Source organism: Erinaceus europaeus, chromosome 22 (genome assembly GCF_950295315.1).
Source record: "Erinaceus europaeus chromosome 22, mEriEur2.1, whole genome shotgun sequence".
NCBI lineage: Eukaryota > Metazoa > Chordata > Mammalia > Eulipotyphla > Erinaceidae > Erinaceus > Erinaceus europaeus.
The window spans coordinates 298578-323598 of record NC_080183.1 but is presented as its reverse complement, the minus strand read 5'-3'; the positions used below and the strand labels follow the sequence as shown (position 1 = coordinate 323598).

Below are 25021 nucleotides of genomic sequence, written 5' to 3'. Positions count from 1 at the left end.
TCTGTTTATTCGTGTTTGTTGCTTACTCACAGACTGGCTGTTGAAGGTATGATTGCAGAGTCGGTATGGGGCCAGGCGGTAGCCCACCCAGTAGAGCAGACATGTCACAGTGCTCTAGGACCCAGGTTCAAACCCTGGTCCCTGCCTGCAGCGGGGAAGACTTCATGAACAGTGGAGCACTCCCTCTGAATTTCTCTGTCCCTAGCCTAAACAAAAATAATTTATTTTCAATGGAGAGTCAGTAGCATTTGTAGCATCTGGGAAGGCAGGTTAAGGCTATGCTCCACTGGTTGGTTGGTTGGTTTGTTTAAACCTGAGGAACCAAGCAAAGTATATTTTTTCAGTTTTTCACTGGTCCAGGCCAACTTTTCAGCAAGAGGAGAGGAAGACACGGCAACACTGAGGCTTGCTTCAGAACAGTGGGGGCTGGGTAGTAAGTGTTTCAAGATTTGTGTAAATACTGTGTTACCACTCCAGGCTGACTTTGTAGAGGAGGAAGGACACCGCAGCACCAAAGCTTCCTCCAGGGCAGAGGGGCCTGGGCTTGAACCCAGGTCGGAAGCATCCAGATGGACTAATTAAGTTACAGGTTGGTTTTGTTTCTTAAGTGTGCTGTTCCTTCTTTTAGCCAGCTAGTAACAAACCCACTGGATTGACATGGGGTTGTAGAGCCCTCAAATATTGTGAATTACATACCTCATTTTAAAATACTGTTAAAAATATTAATAAGGGGAACCAGACTGGCACACCAGTTTTGTACACATGCTACAAGGCAGGAACCTGGGTTCAAGCATGGGAAGCTTCATGAGTGGTGAAGCAGGGCTGCAGGTGTTTCTCCATTTCCTCTTTACCTCTCAATTTTTCTGTCTGTCCAGTAAGATAAAAATAAGTATTACAAAATTAAAGTTGCCAGCTCTTAGAAATTAAGGAGACCCAGGACCAAGCTGATGCCAGGGGTGAAACTCAGGCTTCATTCTGAGAGTGTGCCCCCTTCCAATCTGCAATTTTTGAAATTCTTGTTTTCTTCAAAAAGAATCAGAAGCATCACTAAATTCTCTTACCAGACCCCTGCTCAGCTCTGTCTTAAAGTGATGTGGCCAAAAGGAAAAAATAGCCTCCAGCAGGCTGGGAGTATCAATCGACCAGTCAACGCCCATGTTCAGCGGGGAAGCAGTTGGAAAAGCCAGACCTCCCACACCTTCTGCATCCCACAATGACCCTGGGTCCACACTTCCAGAGGGATAGAGAATAGGAAAGCTATCATGGGAGGGGAGGGGATACCGAGTTCTGGTGGTGGGAACTGTGTGGAGTTGTACCCCCCTTATCCTATGGTTTTGTTAATGTCTCCTTTTTTAAAATAAATTTAAAAAAAAAGCCTCCAAGAGCAGTATCAGATTCGTAGTGTAGGCACCGAGCCCTGGCAATAACCCTGGAGACAAATAATGTGATGGATTAGATTGAACCTGGGGCCTTGGTGCCTGTCATGAAAATCTGTTGGACAGATGTACTAAAAAATGAGAAACAGCTGGATCCTGCAATCAGGTGACAGGCTCCAAGCAGTTCCCCGAGCCAACACCAGCATCCTAACAACTGCTTGCTGAGCTCCATCCACGTGACTTGCCCTGTTGTCTTTTATGTTTAGCAGCGACAGAGACCTAACGAGACCACAGCACTGAAGCGTCCTGCAGCGGAGCCAGGCAGGGCAAATCAGTTCCTATGCACATGAGCTATTCTACGAGCCCTGCTTTGAATTCTTTTTTTTTTTCCCCTTTTTTTTTTTAATTTTATTGAATGAGAAAGGCAAGAAAGGAACCAGATATATCATCCTGGTACATGTGCTGCCAGGGATTGAACTCAGGACCTCATGCTTTGAGAGTCAAGTTCTTGACCTCACTGCTTGCCCTCCACCCAGCCCACTCTGCGTTGGCCTTTCCTGCTGCTTTGCTAACCCTCAGCCTGCCAAAAGACGCTCCTACCCCAGGACCTTTGCGCCAGTCCTGTCTTTCTTCCTGGAATGCTTTCACAGACACCCACATATCTTTCTTTTCTTTTCTGCAGAAGGGGGCCTTGCAAATAGATGATTTGGCCACTCTGGGCTGCGCTTTGGTTTTTGTTTTTTCCATTCAGTTATAGAGACAGGGGCAGCACCAGCAGCAGGAGCTGCGGATCCCGGGTGGCAGATATGACCACAGCCCCACTGGTGGGGACACTGGGCGATGACGTCCTCGATGTCTTCCCCGTTCAGCTCGTCGTCGTCGTCGGCCTTGATGCCCACGCTATCCAGAATCTTCTTGATGTCCTTGGCGCTGGGGGATGTGTGGCCCCCAGGGTGGCCAGCAGGTAGGAGGGGACGCGCATCTCGGCAGCGTCAGCGACGGAAAGGCCATTTTTTCAAATTCAAAAATATGGAACAGGAGGAGGAGTTTGCTGGGCAGCAGAGTGCAGGGCTTGCAAGCATGGGTTCCATGTCCCATCCCCTGCCACTGCACCTGTTGAAGCAGAGTGGTGCTCTCAATCTTCTCACTGAGAATAACACAAATGTTTGTAATAAGAAGAAGGAAAGGTGAAATATTCACAGGCGGGGCACAGCTGAATGATTATGCAGGAAGCCTTTCACGCCTGAGACTCAGTCTCCAAGCCCAGCATCGTCCAGATCTCAGCAGTAGCCCGGAATAAATAAATAAAACGAATGGATAAACAGTCTTTAGGAAAAATTGTGGGGGCTCTTGGCCAGGTAATGTGTTCTCCTTGCTCAGCTCTGCTGGTGCTGGTGCTGGGGATTGAACCTGGGACGGTCCTTTGCATCACTGTTAAGCGTCTCCCTTGAGCTTTCTGGAGTGACAAAAGCTGTCTTGCAGGATAGGTGGGTGAACACTTTCTCCTGTGCTGGGGGGGCACCTCCTGCTCCACAGGTGAGGGGGCACCTCCTGCTCCACAGGTGAGGGGGCACCTCCTGCTCCACAGGTGAGGGGGCACCTGCCGCTCCACAGGTGAGGGGGCACCTGCCGCACCAGAGGTGAGGGGGCACCTCCTGCTCCACAGGTGAGGGAGCACCTCCTGCTCCACAGGTGAGGGGGCACCTCCTGCTCCACAGGTGAGGGGGCACCTGCCGCTCCACAGATGAGGGGGCACCTGCCGCTCCACAGGTGAGGGGGCACCTGCCGCTCCACAGGTGAGGGGGCACCTGCCGCACCAGAGGTGAGGGGGCACCTCCTGCTCCACAGGTGAGGGGGCACCTGCCGCTCCACAGGTGAGGGGGCACCTCCTGCACTACAGGTGAGGGGGCACCTGCCGCTCCACAGGTGAGGGGGCACCTGCCGCTCCACAGGTGAGGGGGCACCTCCTGCTCCACAGGTGAGGGGGCACCTGCCGCTCCACAGGTGAGGGGGCACCTGCCGCTCCACAGGTGAGGGGGCACCTCCTGCTCCACAGGTGAGGGGGCACCTGCCGCTCCACAGGTGAGGGGGCACCTGCCGCTCCACAGGTGAGGGGGCACCTGCCGCTCCACAGGTGAGGGGGCACCTCCTGCTCCACAGGTGAGGGGGCACCTCCTGCTCCACAGGTGAGGGGACACCTGCCGCTCCACAGGTGAGGGGGCACCTCCTGCTCCACAGGTGAGGGGGCACCTCCTGCTCCACAGGTGAGGGGGCACCTGCCGCTCCACAGGTGAGGGGGCACCTGCCGCTCCACAGGTGAGGGGGCACCTGCCGCTCCACAGGTGAGGGGGCACCTCCTGCTCCACAGGTGAGGGGGCACCTGCCGCTCCACAGGTGAGGGGGCACCTGCCGCGCCACAGGTGAGGGGCACCGTCGGCAGCTCCACAGGTGAGGGGGCACCTGCCGCTCCACAGGTGAGGGGGCACCTGCCGCGCCACAGGTGAGGGGGCACCTGCCGCTCCACAGCTGAGGGGGCACCTGCCGCTCCACAGGTGAGGGGGCACCTCCCGCTCCACAGCTGAGGGGGCACCTGCCGCTCCACAGGTGAGGGGGCACCTGCCGCGCCACAGGTGAGGGGGCACCTGCCGCGCCACAGGTGAGGGGCACCGTCGGCAGCTCCACAGGTGAGGGGGCACCTGCCGCGCCACAGGTGAGGGGCACCGTCGGCAGCTCCGCCCCCGCCCCCGCCCCCGCCCCCTGGCCGGCCACCGGAAGCCGAGCGCCGGGTCCTCCGCGATCCCAGGCGCCCCCGCGCCACGCCCACATCCGGCCGCTCTAGCCGCCGCCCTCCTCGCTGGTGCGCCGCGTCCGGTGTCATGGCGGCCGTCGAGCTGGCAGCCGCTGCCCCCGGGCCGGGAGGGAGTCGCTGAGGCGGGGCGTCCGCCGGCGGTCGGCAGTCGCGGGGATGCGCAGCGGGGCCGCGGGGGCGCCGGGGTCACTGCGGGCGGAGCGCGGGGCCAGGCCTCTGTGTCCCTAAAGCGCCGCGGGCGGGGTCCGCGCCGGGCACCCCGGTGCCCCTGTCAGGTGGGGGCCTGTCTGGGCGTCTGTCTGGGCACTCGGGGTCCTAACCAGGGGTCTGTCCCGGGGTCTGTCCGCGGCCCTGTCCGGGGGTCTGTCCGGGGTCCTGTCCGGGGGTCTGTCCGGAGTCCTGTCCGGGGGTCTGTCCGGGGTCCTGTCCGGGAGTCTGTCCGGGGTCCTGTCCGGGGGTCTGTCCGGGGGTCTGTCCGGGAGTCTGTCCGGAGTCCTGTCCGGGGGTCTGTCCGGGGTCCTGTCCGGGGGTCTGTCCGGGGGTCTGTCCGGGGGTCTGTCCGGGGTCTGTCCAGGGGTCTGTCTCAGGAGTCTGTCCTGTCCGGGGTCCTGTCCCGGGGTCTCCGCTGTCCTGTCCGGGGGTCTGTCCGGGGTCTGTCCTGTCCGGGGGTCTGTCCGGGGTCCTAACCAGAGGTCCTGTCCGGGGGTCTGTCCTGTCCGGGGGTCTGTCCTGTTCGGGGTCCTGTCCGGGGTCTGTCCAGGGGTCTGTCCTGTTCGGAGTCCTGTCCGGGGGTCTGTCGGGGGTCCTGTCCGGGGGTCTCTCCGGGGTCCTGTCCGGCAGTCTGTCCGGGGTCCTGACCAGGGGTCCTGTCCGGGGTCCTGTCCGGGAGTCTGTCCGGGGTCCTGTCCGGGAGTCAGTTCGGGGTCCTGTCCGGGAGTCTGTCCGGCGTCCTGACCAGGGGTCCTGTCCGGGGGTCTGTGTCAGGGTCTCTCCGGGGTCCCGTCCGGGCGTCTGTCCGGGCGGCTGTGGGCGGCCGGCGTTCCGATCCTGTCGCCTGTCGCCTGTCGCCACCGGCCGCCGCGATGTCGTGGCTGGAGAACCTGGGCTCGGGCCTCGGCCACTCTCTGGGGCAGGTGGGCGGCAGCCTGGCCTCCCTCACCGGCCAGCTCTCCACCTTCACCAAGGACATGCTGCTGGAGGACGCGGCCGGCGCGGGCGGTAACAGCTGGGCCCGGGGGGGGGGGGGGGGGGGGGGGAGGGGGGAGGAAAGGGGCGGGGCCTGGGAGGAAGGGGCGGGTCAGGGGCGGGGGAGGGCGGGGCCGGGGGCGGGGCGAAGTCAGAGAAGGCGAGGGGCGGGGACGGGGAGGCGAGGGCGGGGCCCGGGGAGGGGCGAGGGGCGGGGCCGAGGGGGTCAGGAGGGCGATGCCAGGGAGGGGGCGGGGGCGGGGACCCGAGGGCGCTGCACCCCCCCTCCCCCGTGTGTCTGCCTTGGGGTCACCTGGCTGCACTGCCATCACTTGGGGGCATCTGGTCGCCGCCTCTTCCTTGCTTGAGCCTTTACAGCCTCCGTGTCTGTCTGTCTGTCTGTCCGTCTCTGCTCACTGCAAGGAAGTGACTCAATTGAAATATGTCCTGGGCACAAGGTGGCTCCCAGGACAAACTCTGACCCCTCCTAGAGCTCACCAGGTGTCTCCCCCACCCCGTCAGTTCCTCCGTCTGTCTGTCTGTCACTGTCCGCCTGGAGTGGTGAAACCCCCGCGGCAAGTACACCTCCTGTCTGTCTCCCCCGTCCCCACTGCTCTAGAGCTGGTGTGTGTGCCCACCTCCTGTCTGTCCCCCCCGTCCCCCACTGCTCTAGAGCTGGTGTGTGTGCCCACCTCCTGTCTGTCTCCCCCGTCCCCACTGCTCTAGAGCTGGTGTGTGTGCCCACCTCCTGTCTGTCTCCCCCGTCCCCACTGCTCTAGAGCTGGTGTGTGTGCCCACCTCCTGTCTGTCCCCCCCGGCCCCCACTGCTCTAGAGCTGGTGTGTGTGCCCACCTCCTGTCTGTCTCCCCCGGCCCCCACTGCTCTAGAGCTGGTGTGTGTGCCCACCTCCTGTCTGTCTCCCGGCCCCCACTGCTCTAGAGCTGGTGTGTGTGCCCACCTCCTGTCTGTCTCCCCGTCCCCCACTGCTCTAGAGCTGGTGTGTGTGCCCACCTCCTGTCTGTCCCCCCCGGCCCCCACTGCTCTAGAGCTGGTGTGTGTGCCCACCTCCTGTCTGTCTCCCGGCCCCCACTGCTCTAGAGCTGGTGTGTGTGCCCACCTCCTGTCTGTCTCCCCGTCCCCCACTGCTCTAGAGCTGGTGTGTGTGCCCACCTCCTGTCTGTCCCCCCCGGCCCCCACTGCTCTAGAGCTGGTGTGTGTGCCCACCTCCTGTCTGTTTCCCCCGGCCCCCACTGCTCTAGAGCTGGTGTGTGTGCCCACCTCCTGTCTGTCCCCCCCGTCCCCACTGCTCTAGAGCTGGTGTGTGTGCCCACCTCCTGTCTGTCTCCCCCGTCCCCACTGCTCTAGAGCTGGTGTGTGTGCCCACCTCCTGTCTGTCTCCCCCGTCCCCACTGCTCTAGAGCTGTTGTGTGTGCCCACCTCCTGTCTGTCTCCCCCGTCCCCACTGCTCTAGAGCTGTTGTGTGTGCCCACCTCCTGTCTGTCTCCCCGGCCCCCACTACTCTAGAGCTGGTGTGTGTGCCCACCTCCTGTCTGTCTCCCGGCCCCCACTGCTCTAGAGCTGGTGTGTGTGCCCACCTCCTGTCTGTCTCCCGGCCCCCACTGCTCTAGAGCTGGTGTGTGTGCCCACCTCCTGTCTGTCTCCCCCGGCCCCCACTGCTCTAGAGCTGGTGTGTGTGCCCACCTCCTGTCTGTCTCCCCCGTCCCCACTGCTCTAGAGCTGGTGTGTGTGCCCACCTCCTGTCTGTCTCCCCCGTCCCCACTGCTCTAGAGCTGGTGTGTGTGCCCACCTCCTGTCTGTCTCCCCATCCCTCACTGCTCTAGAGCTGGTGTGTGTGCCCACCTCCTGTCTGTCCCCCCCGGCCCCCACTGCTCTAGAGCTGGTGTGTGTGCCCACCTCCTGTCTGTCTCCCCCGGCCCCCACTGCTCTAGAGCTGGTGTGTGTGCCCACCTCCTGTCTGTCTCCCGGCCCCCACTGCTCTAGAGCTGGTGTGTGTGCCCACCTCCTGTCTGTCTCCCCATCCCCCACTGCTCTAGAGCTGGTGTGTGTGCCCACCTCCTGTCTGTCTCCCCCGGCCCCCACTGCTCTAGAGCTGGTGTGTGTGCCCACCTCCTGTCTGTCTCCCCCGTCCCCACTGCTCTAGAGCTGGTGTGTGTGCCCACCTCCTGTCTGTCTCCCCCGTCCCCACTGCTCTAGAGCTGGTGTGTGTGCCCACCTCCTGTCTGTCTCCCCATCCCCCACTGCTCTAGAGCTGGTGTGTGTGCCCACCTCCTGTCTGTCCCCCCCGGCCCCCACTGCTCTAGAGCTGGTGTGTGTGCCCACCTCCTGTCTGTCTCCCGGCCCCCACTGCTCTAGAGCTGGTGTGTGTGCCCACCTCCTGTCTGTCTCCCCGTCCCCCACTGCTCTAGAGCTGGTGTGTGTGCCCACCTCCTGTCTGTCCCCCCCGGCCCCCACTGCTCTAGAGCTGGTGTGTGTGCCCACCTCCTGTCTGTCTCCCCGGCCCCCACTGCTCTAGAGCTGGTGTGTGTGCCCACCTCCTGTCTGTCTCCCCATCCCCCACTGCTCTAGAGCTGGTGTGTGTGCCCACCTCCTGTCTGTCTCCCCGTCCCCACTGCTCTAGAGCTGGTGTGTGTGCCCACCTCCTGTCTGTCTCCCCCGGCCCCCACTGCTCTAGAGCTGGTGTGTGTGCCCACCTCCTGTCTGTCTCCCCATCCCCCACTGCTCTAGAGCTGGTGTGTGTGCCCACCTCCTGTCTGTCTCCCCCGGCCCCCACTGCTCTAGAGCTGGTGTGTGTGCCCACCTCCTGTCTGTCTCCCCATCCCCCACTGCTCTAGAGCTGGTGTGTGTGCCCACCTCCTGTCTGTCTCCCCGTCCCCACTGCTCTAGAGCTGGTGTGTGTGCCCACCTCCTGTATGTCTCCCCGTCCCCACTGCTCTAGAGCTGGTGTGTGTGCCCACCTCCTGTCTGTCTCCCCATCCCCCACTGCTCTAGAGCTGGTGTGTGTGCCCACCTCCTGTCTGTCTCCCCCGTCCCCACTGCTCTAGAGCTGGTGTGTGTGCCCACCTCCTGTCTGTCTCCCCCGTCCCCACTGCTCTAGAGCTGTTGTGTGTGCCCACCTCCTGTCTGTCTCCCCCGTCCCCACTGCTCCCACTGCTCTAGAGCTGTTGTGTGTGCCCACCTCCTGTCTGTCTCCCCGGCCCCCACTACTCTAGAGCTGGTGTGTGTGCCCACCTCCTGTCTGTCTCCCGGCCCCCACTGCTCTAGAGCTGGTGTGTGTGCCCACCTCCTGTCTGTCTCCCCCGGCCCCCACTGCTCTAGAGCTGGTGTGTGTGCCCACCTCCTGTCTGTCTCCCGGCCCCCACTGCTCTAGAGCTGGTGTGTGTGCCCACCTCCTGTCTGTCTCCCCCGTCCCCACTGCTCTAGAGCTGTTGTGTGTGCCCACCTCCTGTCTGTCTCCCCCGTCCCCACTGCTCTAGAGCTGTTGTGTGTGCCCACCTCCTGTCTGTCTCCCCGGCCCCCACTACTCTAGAGCTGGTGTGTGTGCCCACCTCCTGTCTGTCTCCCGGCCCCCACTGCTCTAGAGCTGGTGTGTGTGCCCACCTCCTGTCTGTCTCCCGGCCCCCACTGCTCTAGAGCTGGTGTGTGTGCCCACCTCCTGTCTGTCTCCCCCGGCCCCCACTGCTCTAGAGCTGGTGTGTGTGCCCACCTCCTGTCTGTCTCCCCCGTCCCCACTGCTCTAGAGCTGGTGTGTGTGCCCACTTCCTGTCTGTCTCCCCCGTCCCCACTGCTCTAGAGCTGGTGTGTGTGCCCACCTCCTGTCTGTCTCCCCATCCCTCACTGCTCTAGAGCTGGTGTGTGTGCCCACCTCCTGTCTGTCCCCCCCGGCCCCCACTGCTCTAGAGCTGGTGTGTGTGCCCACCTCCTGTCTGTCTCCCCCGGCCCCCACTGCTCTAGAGCTGGTGTGTGTGCCCACCTCCTGTCTGTCTCCCGGCCCCCACTGCTCTAGAGCTGGTGTGTGTGCCCACCTCCTGTCTGTCTCCCCATCCCCCACTGCTCTAGAGCTGGTGTGTGTGCCCACCTCCTGTCTGTCTCCCCATCCCCCACTGCTCTAGAGCTGGTGTGTGTGCCCACCTCCTGTCTGTCCCCCCCGGCCCCCACTGCTCTAGAGCTGGTGTGTGTGCCCACCTCCTGTCTGTCTCCCGGCCCCCACTGCTCTAGAGCTGGTGTGTGTGCCCACCTCCTGTCTGTCTCCCCGTCCCCCACTGCTCTAGAGCTGGTGTGTGTGCCCACCTCCTGTCTGTCCCCCCCGGCCCCCACTGCTCTAGAGCTGGTGTGTGTGCCCACCTCCTGTCTGTTTCCCCCGGCCCCCACTGCTCTAGAGCTGGTGTGTGTGCCCACCTCCTGTCTGTCTCCCCGGCCCCCACTGCTCTAGAGCTGGTGTGTGTGCCCACCTCCTGTCTGTCTCCCCATCCCCCACTGCTCTAGAGCTGGTGTGTGTGCCCACCTCCTGTCTGTCTCCCCGTCCCCACTGCTCTAGAGCTGGTGTGTGTGCCCACCTCCTGTCTGTCTCCCCCGGCCCCCACTGCTCTAGAGCTGGTGTGTGTGCCCACCTCCTGTCTGTCTCCCCATCCCCCACTGCTCTAGAGCTGGTGTGTGTGCCCACCTCCTGTCTGTCTCCCCCGTCCCCACTGCTCTAGAGCTGTTGTGTGTGCCCACCTCCTGTCTGTCTCCCCCGTCCCCACTGCTCTAGAGCTGTTGTGTGTGCCCACCTCCTGTCTGTCTCCCGGCCCCCACTGCTCTAGAGCTGGTGTGTGTGCCCACCTCCTGTCTGTCTCCCCGTCCCCCACTGCTCTAGAGCTGGTGTGTGTGCCCACCTCCTGTCTGTCCCCCCCGGCCCCCACTGCTCTAGAGCTGGTGTGTGTGCCCACCTCCTGTCTGTCTCCCCGGCCCCCACTGCTCTAGAGCTGGTGTGTGTGCCCACCTCCTGTCTGTCTCCCCATCCCCCACTGCTCTAGAGCTGGTGTGTGTGCCCACCTCCTGTCTGTCTCCCCGTCCCCACTGCTCTAGAGCTGGTGTGTGTGCCCACCTCCTGTCTGTCTCCCCCGGCCCCCACTGCTCTAGAGCTGGTGTGTGTGCCCACCTCCTGTCTGTCTCCCCATCCCCCACTGCTCTAGAGCTGGTGTGTGTGCCCACCTCCTGTCTGTCTCCCCCGGCCCCCACTGCTCTAGAGCTGGTGTGTGTGCCCACCTCCTGTCTGTCTCCCCATCCCCCACTGCTCTAGAGCTGGTGTGTGTGCCCACCTCCTGTCTGTCTCCCCGTCCCCACTGCTCTAGAGCTGGTGTGTGTGCCCACCTCCTGTATGTCTCCCCGTCCCCACTGCTCTAGAGCTGGTGTGTGTGCCCACCTCCTGTCTGTCTCCCCATCCCCCACTGCTCTAGAGCTGGTGTGTGTGCCCACCTCCTGTCTGTCTCCCCCGTCCCCACTGCTCTAGAGCTGGTGTGTGTGCCCACCTCCTGTCTGTCTCCCCCGTCCCCACTGCTCTAGAGCTGTTGTGTGTGCCCACCTCCTGTCTGTCTCCCCCGTCCCCACTGCTCCCACTGCTCTAGAGCTGTTGTGTGTGCCCACCTCCTGTCTGTCTCCCCGGCCCCCACTACTCTAGAGCTGGTGTGTGTGCCCACCTCCTGTCTGTCTCCCGGCCCCCACTGCTCTAGAGCTGGTGTGTGTGCCCACCTCCTGTCTGTCTCCCCCGGCCCCCACTGCTCTAGAGCTGGTGTGTGTGCCCACCTCCTGTCTGTCTCCCGGCCCCCACTGCTCTAGAGCTGGTGTGTGTGCCCACCTCCTGTCTGTCTCCCCCGTCCCCACTGCTCTAGAGCTGTTGTGTGTGCCCACCTCCTGTCTGTCTCCCCCGTCCCCACTGCTCTAGAGCTGTTGTGTGTGCCCACCTCCTGTCTGTCTCCCCGGCCCCCACTACTCTAGAGCTGGTGTGTGTGCCCACCTCCTGTCTGTCTCCCGGCCCCCACTGCTCTAGAGCTGGTGTGTGTGCCCACCTCCTGTCTGTCTCCCGGCCCCCACTGCTCTAGAGCTGGTGTGTGTGCCCACCTCCTGTCTGTCTCCCCCGGCCCCCACTGCTCTAGAGCTGGTGTGTGTGCCCACCTCCTGTCTGTCTCCCCCGTCCCCACTGCTCTAGAGCTGGTGTGTGTGCCCACTTCCTGTCTGTCTCCCCCGTCCCCACTGCTCTAGAGCTGGTGTGTGTGCCCACCTCCTGTCTGTCTCCCCATCCCTCACTGCTCTAGAGCTGGTGTGTGTGCCCACCTCCTGTCTGTCCCCCCCGGCCCCCACTGCTCTAGAGCTGGTGTGTGTGCCCACCTCCTGTCTGTCTCCCCCGGCCCCCACTGCTCTAGAGCTGGTGTGTGTGCCCACCTCCTGTCTGTCTCCCGGCCCCCACTGCTCTAGAGCTGGTGTGTGTGCCCACCTCCTGTCTGTCTCCCCATCCCCCACTGCTCTAGAGCTGGTGTGTGTGCCCACCTCCTGTCTGTCTCCCCATCCCCCACTGCTCTAGAGCTGGTGTGTGTGCCCACCTCCTGTCTGTCCCCCCCGGCCCCCACTGCTCTAGAGCTGGTGTGTGTGCCCACCTCCTGTCTGTCTCCCGGCCCCCACTGCTCTAGAGCTGGTGTGTGTGCCCACCTCCTGTCTGTCTCCCCGTCCCCCACTGCTCTAGAGCTGGTGTGTGTGCCCACCTCCTGTCTGTCCCCCCCGGCCCCCACTGCTCTAGAGCTGGTGTGTGTGCCCACCTCCTGTCTGTTTCCCCCGGCCCCCACTGCTCTAGAGCTGGTGTGTGTGCCCACCTCCTGTCTGTCTCCCCGGCCCCCACTGCTCTAGAGCTGGTGTGTGTGCCCACCTCCTGTCTGTCTCCCCATCCCCCACTGCTCTAGAGCTGGTGTGTGTGCCCACCTCCTGTCTGTCTCCCCGTCCCCACTGCTCTAGAGCTGGTGTGTGTGCCCACCTCCTGTCTGTCTCCCCCGGCCCCCACTGCTCTAGAGCTGGTGTGTGTGCCCACCTCCTGTCTGTCTCCCCATCCCCCACTGCTCTAGAGCTGGTGTGTGTGCCCACCTCCTGTCTGTCTCCCCCGTCCCCACTGCTCTAGAGCTGTTGTGTGTGCCCACCTCCTGTCTGTCTCCCCCGTCCCCACTGCTCTAGAGCTGTTGTGTGTGCCCACCTCCTGTCTGTCTCCCCCGTCCCCACTGCTCTAGAGCTGGTGTGTGTGCCCACCACCTGTCTGTCCCCCCCGGCCCCCACTGCTCTAGAGCTGTTGTGTGTGCCCACCTCCTGTCTGTCTCCCCCGTCCCCACTGCTGTAGAGCTGGTGTGTGTGCCCACCTCCTGTCTGTCTCCCCGGCCCCCACTGCTGTAGAGCTGGTGTGTGTGCCCACCTCCTGTCTGTCTCCCCGTCCCCACTGCTCTAGAGCTGGTGTGTGTGCCCACCTCCTGTCTGTCTCCCCCGTCCCCCACTGCTCTAGAGCTGGTGTGTGTGCCCACCTCCTGTCTGTCTCCTCCCCACTGCTCTAGAGCTGGTGTGTGTGCCCACCTCCTGTCCCCCCCTGGCTGCTCTCGAGCTGGTGTGTGCCCATGGTGTTGTTGTGCATCTTCACCCTGCAGGCTCCGTTTCCCCCGGAAAGAGAGTGAGGACGAGACTGCAGCACCAGAGCTTCCTAACTGCTGTAGCAGCTCACATGTGGTGTTAGGGCTCAAGGCTGCACAAAGCTCGAGGCAAGGCTCTCACCTAACCTGGTGTGCGCGCGACAATTTTAGTAAATGCTCTTTTGGGTGAATATAGATGATGTATGGCATAGAAAAATCGCCAAAAGAGTGACTTAGAGGACATCACAGGACATTTGTGGTAACAGAAAGTTGTGATGGAAACCAAGTGTTAGTGTCTCTTCTGTGGGACTCCACTCTACAGCCCGGTGGATCATACATTTCCTTCTCGTGCGCCTTTACTTAGCATCTGGCGTGTGGATCAGATGTGCTTCTCTGTTTATAGCGGGGCTGCCGTATGCTGCGGGAACAGACGTGGAAGCAGCTCACACAGTCTTGAGATCAGAGGTAAGGACAGTTAATTAAACACGACTGTTACTGTTTTTCCAATATGGAGCTGGGACCTCCAGCTGCTCTTTTTACTGTTCAGCTAGGGTTGGGAAGAGTCACCACAGCCCTGGCGTGTCCCCTGTGCAGAGACTCAAACCTGAGCCAGGAGCATTAGGTGACACCCTACTTGGTGAGCTGCCCTAAGCACGGCTACACGGCTCTTGTTTGAAGTTGTGCATGCTGGTTGCAGATTACCGTAGCCCACTCTTTATGATGAACTATGATGAACTGCCTTCTGCCTTTTGTTTCTCCCCTTCGTTGTCTTCTCTTTTTAAGCTTTGTCATCTTCCCGTATTTACATATTTTTTCTTTTTTTTATTATTTATTTTCCCTTTTGTTGCCCTTGTTTTATTGTTGTGGTTACTATTGTTGTTATTGATGTCGTCATTGTTAGATAGGACAGAGAGAAATGGAGAGAGGAGGGGAAGACAGAGAGGGGGAGAGAAAGACAGACACCTGCAGACCTGCTTCACCGCCTGTGAAGTGACTCCCCTGCAGGTGGGGAGCCGGGGGCTCGAACCGGGATCCTTATGCCAGTCCTTGTGCTTTGTGCCATGTGCGCTTAACCCGCTGCGCTACTGCTCGACCGCCCTCATATCTACATATTTACTGTCTGCTGCACTCTGCATAATAGACATAATAGCCCTGTCTGCACTGGGAATGGGGACGCTGCCAGATGCAGAAATCACAGTGGCAGCAGTCTCCGTGTTAGAGATGTGTGCTGTATCTGATTGTCTAGTAAGTTGGGCTAGTACATTTAATTATGTGAAGAATGCAATTCTGCTTAGATTTTAAATAATACTTTATCTGTTGGATAGTGGCAGAGAAACTGAGAGGGAAAGGGGATATATAGATAAAAGGGACACCTCGGCACTGCATCACTACCTGGCAAAGCTTCCCTCTGCAGGTGAGGACCAAGGGTCTGAACCCAGGACCTTTTGAGTCGTAGCACTTGTGCTCTGCTGGCTACACAAACGCCTGGTCCCTATAGAGAGATTCTTAATTCCTTGAGGTTAAAAAAGTCTTATTGGGGCCAGGTAGTGGCACACCTGGCTGAGTGCACATGTTACAGTGCATAAGGACCCAGGTTCAAGCCCCCAGTCCCCACTTGCAGGTGTCGGGTTGTGTCGTGGGGGAGAGAGAAGAGACCAGGAACTCGTGGCGGACTGGGAACGCAGATCTTTATTCATGCAGACACCCCAGAACTGAGTGTGAGCACAGCAGTTCAGGCCACATGGAGCTTGCAAAATGGCCGCCACCCACTGTGCCACCAGCCCTTCTCCGCGTCGGGGTGCGGAAGAGAAAAGAGCAAAGAGAGCGAAAGCCGAAGCAGGAGAGGCTTTTGTGGGAGGATTCCGGAAGTGGCAAATCGGGACGGGATTGGCTAGGAAAGGGGGTGGAGAGAGGCAAAAGGCATGTTGGGAAGGTGGAAGCGTCCTTTGCAACTGTTGCAATGGTTTTAACTGAATTAGCAACGCCCTGAGGGGTAACGTGGTGGGGATCTTTCAGGCAAAACAGTGATTATGTAAGCAGAGCAGGGGGGCTGGCTTTAAGGCCCAACATCTCCCCCTTTCTTTTTGTCTAATGGCCATAGTATCAGGAGTGCGGGGCACTTTGTGAGACAGGGAGTCTGATGGGACGAGGCACACCTTTGAGGTTCTACTGTCCCTCCTCGCTCAACCTCTCGATAGAGAGAGACTGACAGGATAGGCACACTCCTCAGGTTCAAGCCATACCAATCCCAACCACATCACCACAATTTCCCGACATCTCCCTCTTTCCAATGGCCATATTTCAGTGGGTCAGTGTCTGTAAAAGATTCCATCTCTGACGGGGGATAGTCGTGTAGGGGTGAACTCCATCTCTGACAGGGGATAGCCGTGTAGGGGTGAACTCCATCTCTGACAAGGGATAGTCGTGTAGGGGTGAACTCCATCTCTGTCAGAGGGATAGCGGTGTAGGTGTGAACTCCATCTCTGACAGGGGATAGCCGTGTAGGGGTGAACTCCATCTCTGACGGGATAGCCGTGTAGGGGTGAACTCCATCTGTGACAGAGGGATAGCAGTGTAGGGGTGAACTCCATCTCTGTCAGAGGGATAGCGGTGTAGGGGTGAACTCCATCTCTGACAGGGGATAGCCGTGTAGGGGTGAACTCCATCTCTGACGGGATAGCGGTGTAGGTGTGAACTCCATCTCTGACAGGGGATAGCGGTGTAGGGGTGAACTCCATCTGTGACAGAGGGATAGCAGTGTAGGGGTGAACTCCATCTCTGACAGAGGGATAGCGGTGTAGGGGTGAACTCCATCTCTGACAGGGGATAGCCGTGTAGGGGTGAACTCCATCTGTGACAGAGGGATAGCAGTGTAGGGGTGAACTCCATCTCTGACGGGATAGCGGTGTAGGTGTGAACTCCATCTCTGACAGGGGATAGCGGTGTAGGTGTGAACTCCATCTCTGACAGGGGATAGCCGTGTAGGTGTGAACTCCATCTCTGACAGGGGATAGCGGTGTAGGGGTGAACTCCATCTCTGACAGAGGGATAGCGGTGTAGGGGTGAACTCCATCTCTGACAGAGGGATAGCCGTGTAGGGGTGAACTCCATCTCTGTCAGAGGGATAGCTGTGTAGGGGTGAACTCCATCTGTGACAGAGGGATAGCGGTGTAGGGGTGAACTCCATCTGTGACAGAGGGATAGCCGTGTAGGGGTGAACTCCATCTCTGTCAGAGGGATAGCTGTGTAGGGGTGAACTCCATCTCTGACAGAGGGATAGCAGTGTAGTGTTGAACACCATCTCTGACAAAGGGATAGCAGTGTAGGGGTGAACTCCATCTGTGACAGAGGGATAGCCGTGTAGGGGTGAACTCCATCTCTGACAGAGGGATAGCAGTGTAGGGTTGAACACCATCTCTGACAGAGGGATAGCAGTGTAGGGTTGAACACCATCTCTGACAAAGGGATAGCAGTGTAGGGGTGAACTCCATCTGTGACAGAGGGATAGCCGTGTAGGGGTGAACTCCGTCTGTGACAGAGGGATAGCCGTGTAGGGGTGAACTCCATCTGTGACAGAGGGATAGTGGTGTAGGGGTGAACTCCATCTCTGACAGAGGGATAGCCATGTTGGGGTGTACTCCATCTCTGTCAGAGGGATAGCCGTGTAGGGGTGAACTCCATCTGTGACAGAGGGATAGCTGTGCTGGGTGAACACAAACCTGTTGGGCAAAAATATAAATGATGTTGTCTCGGCGTTTTTAAAAGAACTGGAATAAGACAGGGAGCCTTACACAGGGGAAAAACTTTTTGAGTGGTGAATCAGGGCTGCAGGTTTCTATCTCTCTCACGTTTTTTTATTGTTAATTTTATTTTTGAGAGAGACACACACACACAGAAATACCAGAGCACTGCTCAGCTCTGGCTTATGGTGGTGCGGGTGATTGAACCTGTGACTTAGGAGCCTCCGGCATGAGAGTCTGTTTGTATAACCATTATGCTGTCTCCCCCACCCAGATGTCTATCTCTCCCCCCATCTCCCCCTTTCCCTTCTTGATTTCTGTCTGTCTCTATCCAGTAGATAAAGATAATAAAATACATTTATTTTGTAAAGTCTTATTTATATGCAAATAAATTAAGAATCAATAGAGGAGTTGGGCAGGGGCACACCCATTTGAGTGCACACATTGCTGTGAGCGAAGACCCATGTTCGAGCCCCGTCCACACCTGCAGGGACAGAAGCTTCACAAATGGTCAAGCAGCGCTACAGGGTCTCTTTCTCCTCTCTTCCTTTCTGTCCTTCCTTTTCCTAGCCCTAACTTCTGGTCCTTCTTGGTTGTGTAAATTAAAAATACTTCTTTTGAAACTACACATGAATTTGTTGTTAACAGATACTAGCTGTCATTTTTGTAACATCATAAGAAATGTATTTTCTTATTTTTAAAAATATGTTGAGTGGGAGATAGCCTAATATTTATGCAAACAGACTCTCGTGCCTGAGGCTCTCATGTACCCAGGTTCAGTGAGTGAACAGAGCACACCTAAGCTCTGGTGCAGAAGGTGCCCGTGTTCACACGTGGGGTCTGAGCTCTGGGGTAGAAGGTGCCCGCGTTCACACGTGGGGTCTGAGCTCTGGGGTGGGTAGAAGGTGCCCGCGTTCACACGTGGGGTCTGAGCTCTGGGGTGGCTAGAAGGTGCCCGCGTTCACACGTGGGGTCTGAGCTCTGGTGCAGAAGGTGCCCGTGTTCACACGTGGGGTCTGAGCTCTGGGGTGGCTAGAAGGTGCCCGCGTTCACACGTGGGGTCTGAGCTCTGGTGCAGAAGGTGCCCGCGTTCACACGTGGGGTCTGAGCTCTGGGGTGGGTAGAAGGCGCCCGCGTTCACACGTGGGGTCTGAGCTCTGGTGCAGAAGGTGCCCGTGTTCACACGTGGGGTCTGAGCTCTGGGGTAGAAGGTGCCCGCGTTCACACGTGGGGTCTGAGCTCTGGGGTGGGTAGAAGGCGCCCGCGTTCACACGTGGGGTCTGAGCTCTGGGGTGGCTAGAAGGTGCCTAGGTTCTGATGTGGCGTCTGTGTGCAGGATTTGTGCTGGGCTGTGGAGCTCCCTCCCTCTCCAGCCTCTACTAAGCATTCTTGTTTTTGGATTTAGAAATACCAACTGGAATCGTCAACAGTCTACTGAAATGTTTGTTTGTTTGTTTATTTATTTTTGCTGCTAGGGTTATCACTTTATCACTGGGATTCAGTGTCTGCACAGTGAATCCACTGCTGCTGGCGGCCATGTTTCCTTTTTTCCCCTTTCTTCTATTTGACAGGACAGAGAGGGATAGAGATAAGGAGAGACACCTGTAGTTCTGCTTCACCGCTGATGATCTTACGCCCTGTGGGTGGGGAGCTAGGGTTCAACCCTCATTGTTTTGAATCTTAATGTTTGCACTCAACTGGAGCTAATGGCCTGCTCCCTTGGCTTTCATTTAAGAAATGTTTTATCTGCACAGATTTTCATGCTGTGTGCTTCTTCCCCATCATCTCTGTCTAGACTCTGGCCTTTAGCATCTGTTCCTATATGAATTCTGTCAAGTGAATGTAGATGCTGGTTTTCAGATGTCTGTTCATAAAGCAAAGTGAAGTTGTCACGTCACTGTTACAGAATAAAGTTTAAACATCTTTTTCTGTTGGGGGTTGGGCGGCGGTGCACTGGGTTTATTGCACATACTACGAAGCACAAGGACTTGAGTAAGGATCCCGATTTGAGCCCCCGGCTCCCCACCTGCAGGGGGAGGCTTCACAAGTGGTGATGCAGGTCTGCAGGTGTCTGTCTTTCTCTCCCCGTCTATCTTCCCCTCCCCTCTCAGTTTCTCTTTGTCCTATTCAATAAGATGGTGGGGGGTGGCCTCTAGGAGTAGTGGATTCATAGTGCAGGCACCGAGCCCAAATGATAATCCTGGAGGCAAAACCAAAAATCTTTTCCTTTTGAATAAATTAATCAGATTGGAAATACTATATTGAAACCTGTGACTTTAGCTGAAAGAATATTGTAATGGACCAGAATTTGTCTGATGCTTTCTATATCACTCTTTATTTTTGTACAGAATGATGATTTTTATAATGCCGTGCACATAGCTAGTTCCACTCTGAATCCTTTGTTGAAAATACTGTTTTCTTTCCCTCTAGAATGAGAGACTGAAACGACTGTGTGCTGATCTGGAGGAGAAGCTTGAAGCCGCAGAGCTGCAGATGAAGCAGCAGTCCACAAGCTACCGCAGCCAGCTACAGCAGAAAGAGGTAGGAAGCGTCTGCAGCTGCTCACACCAGGTGCACTGACGCACGAGGTCAGTCAGGTGGCGCCTAGAGCTAAGCACACTGGGGGCTGACTATAGGGCGCCTCTGAGTTGGACAGGACTGTTGTAACAGTAACTCTGGCTTTCTCTTACGGTGATAGTGCAGAAAGAAGCGTGGGGGGGATTCTCCTGCTCTCCAGCAGGAGATGGTTTTCTTCCATAGTGGCTTCAGTCATTTTTTTCCTTATGATTTCTCACTTTTTTAAACCTTATTTCTCACAATTTATTTAAAGTTGTTTTAAATAAGTATGGTTATTGCATGACCCGGGGTTCAGATCCCAGCCCAGCTGCAGGGAGGAGCTTCACTAGAGAAGCAGGAGCTGTCGGCGTCTCTGTTTCTCCCACTTTCCTTTCAGTCTCTCTCTGGTGCTTTCAGATAAAAAAGGAAAAGCAAAAGTGGTTGTTGGAAGCCCTGGACTCATCGTGCAGACACCAAGTCCCAGCCATATCCCTGGTGGCAACTAAAAAAATATTAGAGGCAATAACTGTTACTTTAGTGACGTACTAAGATGAGAATTGAAAGTAAACCATGTAAATATCTGAAGTACAGCTTTAATTTTAATCTGCTAGGAACTGATTTCAAAGCAAGAAGGAAGGAGGACTCACCACAGTCAGGTTGTGGAGGAGACCAAGGCTGCAGCTGGCAGGCACCACCTGACTGAGCCAGACTGAGTCCTGGTGCTGCGAGGGTGCGGCCCGGGGGCAGGGCTTTCTGCTGTCTCCTCGTCTTCCTGGAGTGGTAGACTAGCACATGTGGGAATGCTAGCTTGGAGACTCCAAGTGAAAGCCAAAGTCATTGTTCAAATTCAAGTTCAACAAGCCTTTTGAGTAAAGATTAGATAGATAGAAATTAACTCTGACATCTAGTCTTTTTAAACAGACTTTTAGTAGGCTGGGCAGTGGGCACCTGGGTGACCATGAAACTTACTTTGTGAGTGTGTCCCCTCCACTCCCCACCTTGGGGAGGGAGACACGACACTTCATGAGTGGTGAAACAGGTCTGCAGGTGTGTATCTTTGTGTCTCTTCTGTTTCCCCATTCCTTCTCAATTTCTCTGCCTTAGCCAATAAAATAGAAAAAAAAAGTTATTTATTTACTTTGTAATTGGGTAGAGACAGTGAAATCAAGAGGAATGGGGAAGATAGAGAGGGAGAGAGACAGAGAGACACCTGCAGCCCTGAGTCACTGTTTGTGAGGCTTTCCCTTGCAGGTGGGAGCAGGGGCTTGAACCTGGGTCCTTGCACGTTGTACCATGTGGACTCAACCAGGAGCGCTGCTGCCCTCACCCTGCCATGTAGTCTTACTGTCTCGGTGTGTTCACCTTGCCGTGACTGGTAGCAGATCTTCCTGGGTCAGCCCAGGACCAGCCTCAGAGCAGCAGTGGACTGACAGAAGTCTCCACTCGGGTTTGCACAGACTGGAGACGTCTGAGGGTGATTTCTCATGCATAGGCTAAAACAGCTGTTTAGTTTCTTACAACTTCAGCTTTGATAATCACAAACAGAATCCCAAGAAGTCACCTAGGTGCCTTATATGTAGAAGACAGTAGGCCTATGCATAGCTTCAAATTAATCGCTTTATCTAATAATAAAATTCTCATCTTCGTACTATTTGGAACCTCTGTGCTTTCCACATGCGGTCGTCATGCTTGTCTTCAAATAAAAATGCCGTGGTCAGCAAGCCGTAGTGAACATCACGGACAGCCTTAGGTGTGTTACTAGAAAGCCTGGTGTCACAGGCCTGTAAGCAGTCAGGGTGGCTATTTGGAAGCCCTTTATCTAAAACCTGGCTGTAAATATGCAGGTGGAGATCAGCCACCTCAGAGCAAGACAGACAGCACTGCAGGAGGAGTTGCAGAAGCTGCGGGCGGCGGCTCGGCCTGTCACCGTGGGCGCTGGCGTGCCGGCGAGCGCTGCTTCCTCCTCACTCACCTACGGGGCCGGTCCCCACGCCTCAGTGTTCCACGACAGCGACATGGACTTCAGCGACATCATTTCATCCCAACAAGAAATAAACAGACTGTCAAGTGAAGTTTCCAGACTCGAGTCTGAAGTTGGTCACTGGAGGCACATTGCTCAGGTGCGTCATTTCCATGGCGGCTACAACGAGTTCTGGCCCTGCCCTCACTTCCTGATGTGGGCTGGCTTTGGCCAGGTCATCTTTCTCAGCTTTAGCTTTCACTTTCACACAGTTTTTGGAAGACATTTTCAAAAATTCAGAGTGACAGAATCGTGTTTAGAGCAGCGCTCCAGCATAGGCAATAAAAGATGTAAAGAGAAGCGGCAGGGACTGAGTCCGCACCTTTCCCTCGAGTCTGGTGGAAATGCTGGCTCTCCAGGCACCTGGCTGGAAACTGCTTCATTGGATGTTGGTCCCTGCTTGCACCAGCTAGTTACATGTACAGTGGAGATCTGATGATTATAATCTAAACTATAAACAAACTTGTGTTCTGTGCAGAAGTGACATTCTTGGCATTTGAGACTATAAACTTTCTCCCAAAGAGCCCTTTTTATTTTTTATTTTATTTATTAATTCATTTTACCAGAGCACTGCTCAGCTCTGGCTTATGGTGGTGCAGGGGATTGAACCTGGGACTTTGGAACCTCAGGCATGTGAGTCTCTTTGCATGACCGTTATGCTTTCTATCCGGCCCCCTTTTTATTTCTTATGTATAAGATTTATATGGTAGTGGGATTTTTCACAGACTTGAGAACCAAAATATATTGGAACTTTGTTCATTTGGATTTATTCTCATTAATGTAGAGAAAAGCAAAACAGGTTACTTGAATTTTTGTGAGTATAATCTAGTTCTGTTGGGGAGAAATCCTCAGTTAAAATTATTTTCTGTAGGGGCTGGTTGGTGTCACAGCTGGTTGAGTGCACATGTGAGCATGCTCAGGGACTGCATCCCATCTCCTAGTCCTCACTTGCAGTGAGTAAGCTTCACGACTGGTGAAGCAGGGCTGCAGATCTCTCTTATCTTTCTCAATTTCCCCCTTCTCTCTCAGTTGTTCTGTCTCTACCAGAGAGAGAGAGAGAGAAGAGGGAAAAAAAAGAAAAGAAAGACTTCCAGGAGCAGTGGATTTGCTGTGCAGATGCTAAGCCTTAGTGAAAATCCTGGTGACACTTAAAAATAAATAAGTAAAATGAATGATCTTCTTGTTTCTCAAGTTGTCAGAGATTTTTTTTTTTTTTAAATTTTTTATTTAAGAAAGGATTAGTGAACAAAAGCATAAGGTAGGAGGGGTACAACTCCACACAATTCCCACCACCCAATCCCCATAACCCACCCCCTCCCATGACAGCTTTCCCACTCTCTAGCCCTCTGGGAGCATGGACCCAGGGTCATTGTGGGTTGCAGAAGGTAGAAGGTCTGGCTTCTGTAATTGCTTCCCCGCTGAACATGGGCGTTGACTGGTCGGTCCATACCCCCAGTCTGCCTCTCTCTTTCCCTAGTAGGGTGTGACTCTGGGGAGCCAGAGATTTCTAATACCAAAACTAAACCTTAGAAAAAATGGTGTTTGTTAGCCTTTAATATGTGTTTGTGCATTTTCTGTTTTTGAGGTACCGTGGTTCACAAGACTAAGTGTTTGAGAAATAGGACTTCACACGTGCTCAGTATATAATACTACACTCCCACTGCGCCTATCACAAAGTACCATGACGCCTCAGCTAAGGCAGTTTGTCGCTCACCGCCCTTGCTGCGAGGTCTCCACCACCCCGACTCCAGCCCAGGGCCTTTTGGGAACCCCGTGCTGCAGCTTGAGTCTGTAGGCTTGTCTTCACTGGGCTCTGCTTCCTTCATTGCTTTGTTTGTTTTCTGCCTATTGTGAGGTCATTCTATATTTTCATTTTATGTAGTCCCTTTAGTGAACTCCTCTAGCTGTTGTGTGTCTGACAAGTTCATCGCTCGTACAAGCCTGACTGGTACCCAGCAGGATACAGCATTCTTGGTTATACTATTCCGAAAGTGTTAGGGTTTTGTTTGCTTTTTGTATAAGAATAACCCAGGGAACGTGAAAATATCATCTGGATTCCACGTTCCACCTTCAGAGACGAGGATTTCATGCCCGTTTTAGTGTGTTGGAAGCTGCATTCAGACACGTAACTGCCACAGGTGATTTGAGGAGCAGTATAGTAGTCTGAGGAGCACACTCGTGGCACGATGCTGACTGCCACAGGTGATTTGAGGAGCAGTATAGTAGTCTGAGGAGCACACTTGTGGCACGTGCTGACTGCCACAGGTGATTTGAGGAGCAGTATAGTAGTCTGAGGAGCACACTTGTGGCACGTGCTGACTGCCACAGGTGATTTGAGGAGCAGTATAGTAGTCTGAGGAGCACACTTGTGGCACGTGCTGACTGCCACAGGTGATTTGAGGAGCAGGATAGTAGTCTGAGGAGCACACTCGTGGCACGATGCTGACTGCCACAGGTGATTTGAGGAGCAGTATAGTAGTCTGAGGAGCACACTCGTGGCACGTGCTGACTGCCACAGGTGATTTGAGGAGCAGGATAGTAGTCTGAGGAGCACACTCATGGCACGTGCTGACTGCCACAGGTGATTTGAGGAGCAGGATAGTAGTCTGAGGAGCACACTCGTGGCACGTGCTGACTGCCACAGGTGATTTGAGGAGCAGGATAGTAGTCTGAGGAGCACACTCGTGGCACGTGCTGACTGCCACAGGTGATTTGAGGAGCAGGATAGTAGTCTGAGGAGCACACTCGTGGCACGTGCTGACTGCCACAGGTGATTTGAGGAGCAGGATAGTAGTCTGAGGAGCACACTCGTGGCACGTGCTGACTGCCACAGGTGATTTGAGGAGCAGGATAGTAGTCTGAGGAGCACACTCGTGGCACGATGCTGACTGCCACAGGTGATTTGAGGAGCAGGATAGTAGTCTGAGGAGCACACTCGTGGCACGTGCTGACTGCCACAGGTGATTTGAGGAGCAGGATAGTAGTCTGAGGAGCACACTCGTGGCACGTGCTGACTGCCACAGGTGATTTGAGGAGCAGTATAGTAGTCTGAGGAGCACACTCGTGGCACGTGCTGACTGCCACAGGTGATTTGAGGAGCAGTATAGTAGTCTGAGGAGCACACTCGTGGCACGTGCTGACTGCCACAGGTGATTTGAGGAGCAGTATAGTAGTCTGAGGAGCATACTCGTGGCACGTGCTGAAGGTAGGGCTTTGTAGAGAGGTGGATATTTCTGTGTGCCCACTTTCGCATATCTTGATTGTGCTCTACACAATAGGCCTGCACCGGGACAGAAAGGTGAAAAAGGCATAATTGGGACCTTGCAGCAGCCTTGCTTCTAGCGAGACATAGTGAGATGACTGTGATATCACACGTGTCAGAGCCTCTGCAGGTGTGTGGTCTCAGTGTCTGTCACACATCTCTCCTGCCCTGTGAGCTGTTTATTACCTCTGTTTCATGGGGAGCACAGGAGAGGCCCACTGCTAGTGATAAGACTGACCCAGACACTTGCCGGATCCTGTCTTCATTATGCGGTGTTCCTTCTGTACTCTTCTCTCTCTGTCTCTAAGACACTGTGCAATAACAACTACATACAGAGGACAGAGCACTGTGTAACTCTGAATGAGAAGAGGAAAGTCAGACCGTCTACTATGTATCAAGCCCAAGGTCAAAAGTCAGC

The 25021-nt window shown here is 56.2% G+C and overlaps 1 protein-coding gene and 1 long non-coding RNA gene across 16 annotated transcripts in view; one reads left to right on the top strand and one right to left on the bottom strand.

The window, feature by feature from the left end:
* Window positions 1–2305: 2305 nt before the first annotated feature.
* Window positions 2306–3202, bottom strand: LOC132535412 (uncharacterized). The gene is made up of 2 exons (XR_009547195.1): window positions 3107–3202; window positions 2306–3002 (listed from the first exon to the last, which is right to left on the bottom strand). It is a non-coding gene; the product is annotated as an uncharacterized LOC132535412 (long non-coding RNA).
* Window positions 3203–4136: 934 nt separating this feature from the next.
* TRIP11 (thyroid hormone receptor interactor 11) overlaps window positions 4137–25021 on the top strand; it is a 72384-nt gene continuing 51499 nt past the window's right edge. The window contains exons 1-7 of one of the 15 annotated variants that reach the window (XM_060180931.1): window positions 4313–4455; window positions 4679–4714; window positions 5062–5108; window positions 5170–5403; window positions 13429–13490; window positions 19196–19306; window positions 21166–21441. In XM_060180931.1, the coding sequence (XP_060036914.1) occupies window positions 5268–5403; window positions 13429–13490; window positions 19196–19306; window positions 21166–21441 (585 nt within the window). In that variant the 5' untranslated portion in view covers window positions 4313–4455; window positions 4679–4714; window positions 5062–5108; window positions 5170–5267. The other 14 variants (XM_060180930.1, XM_060180923.1, XM_060180932.1 and 11 more) reach the window with 14 other exon arrangements.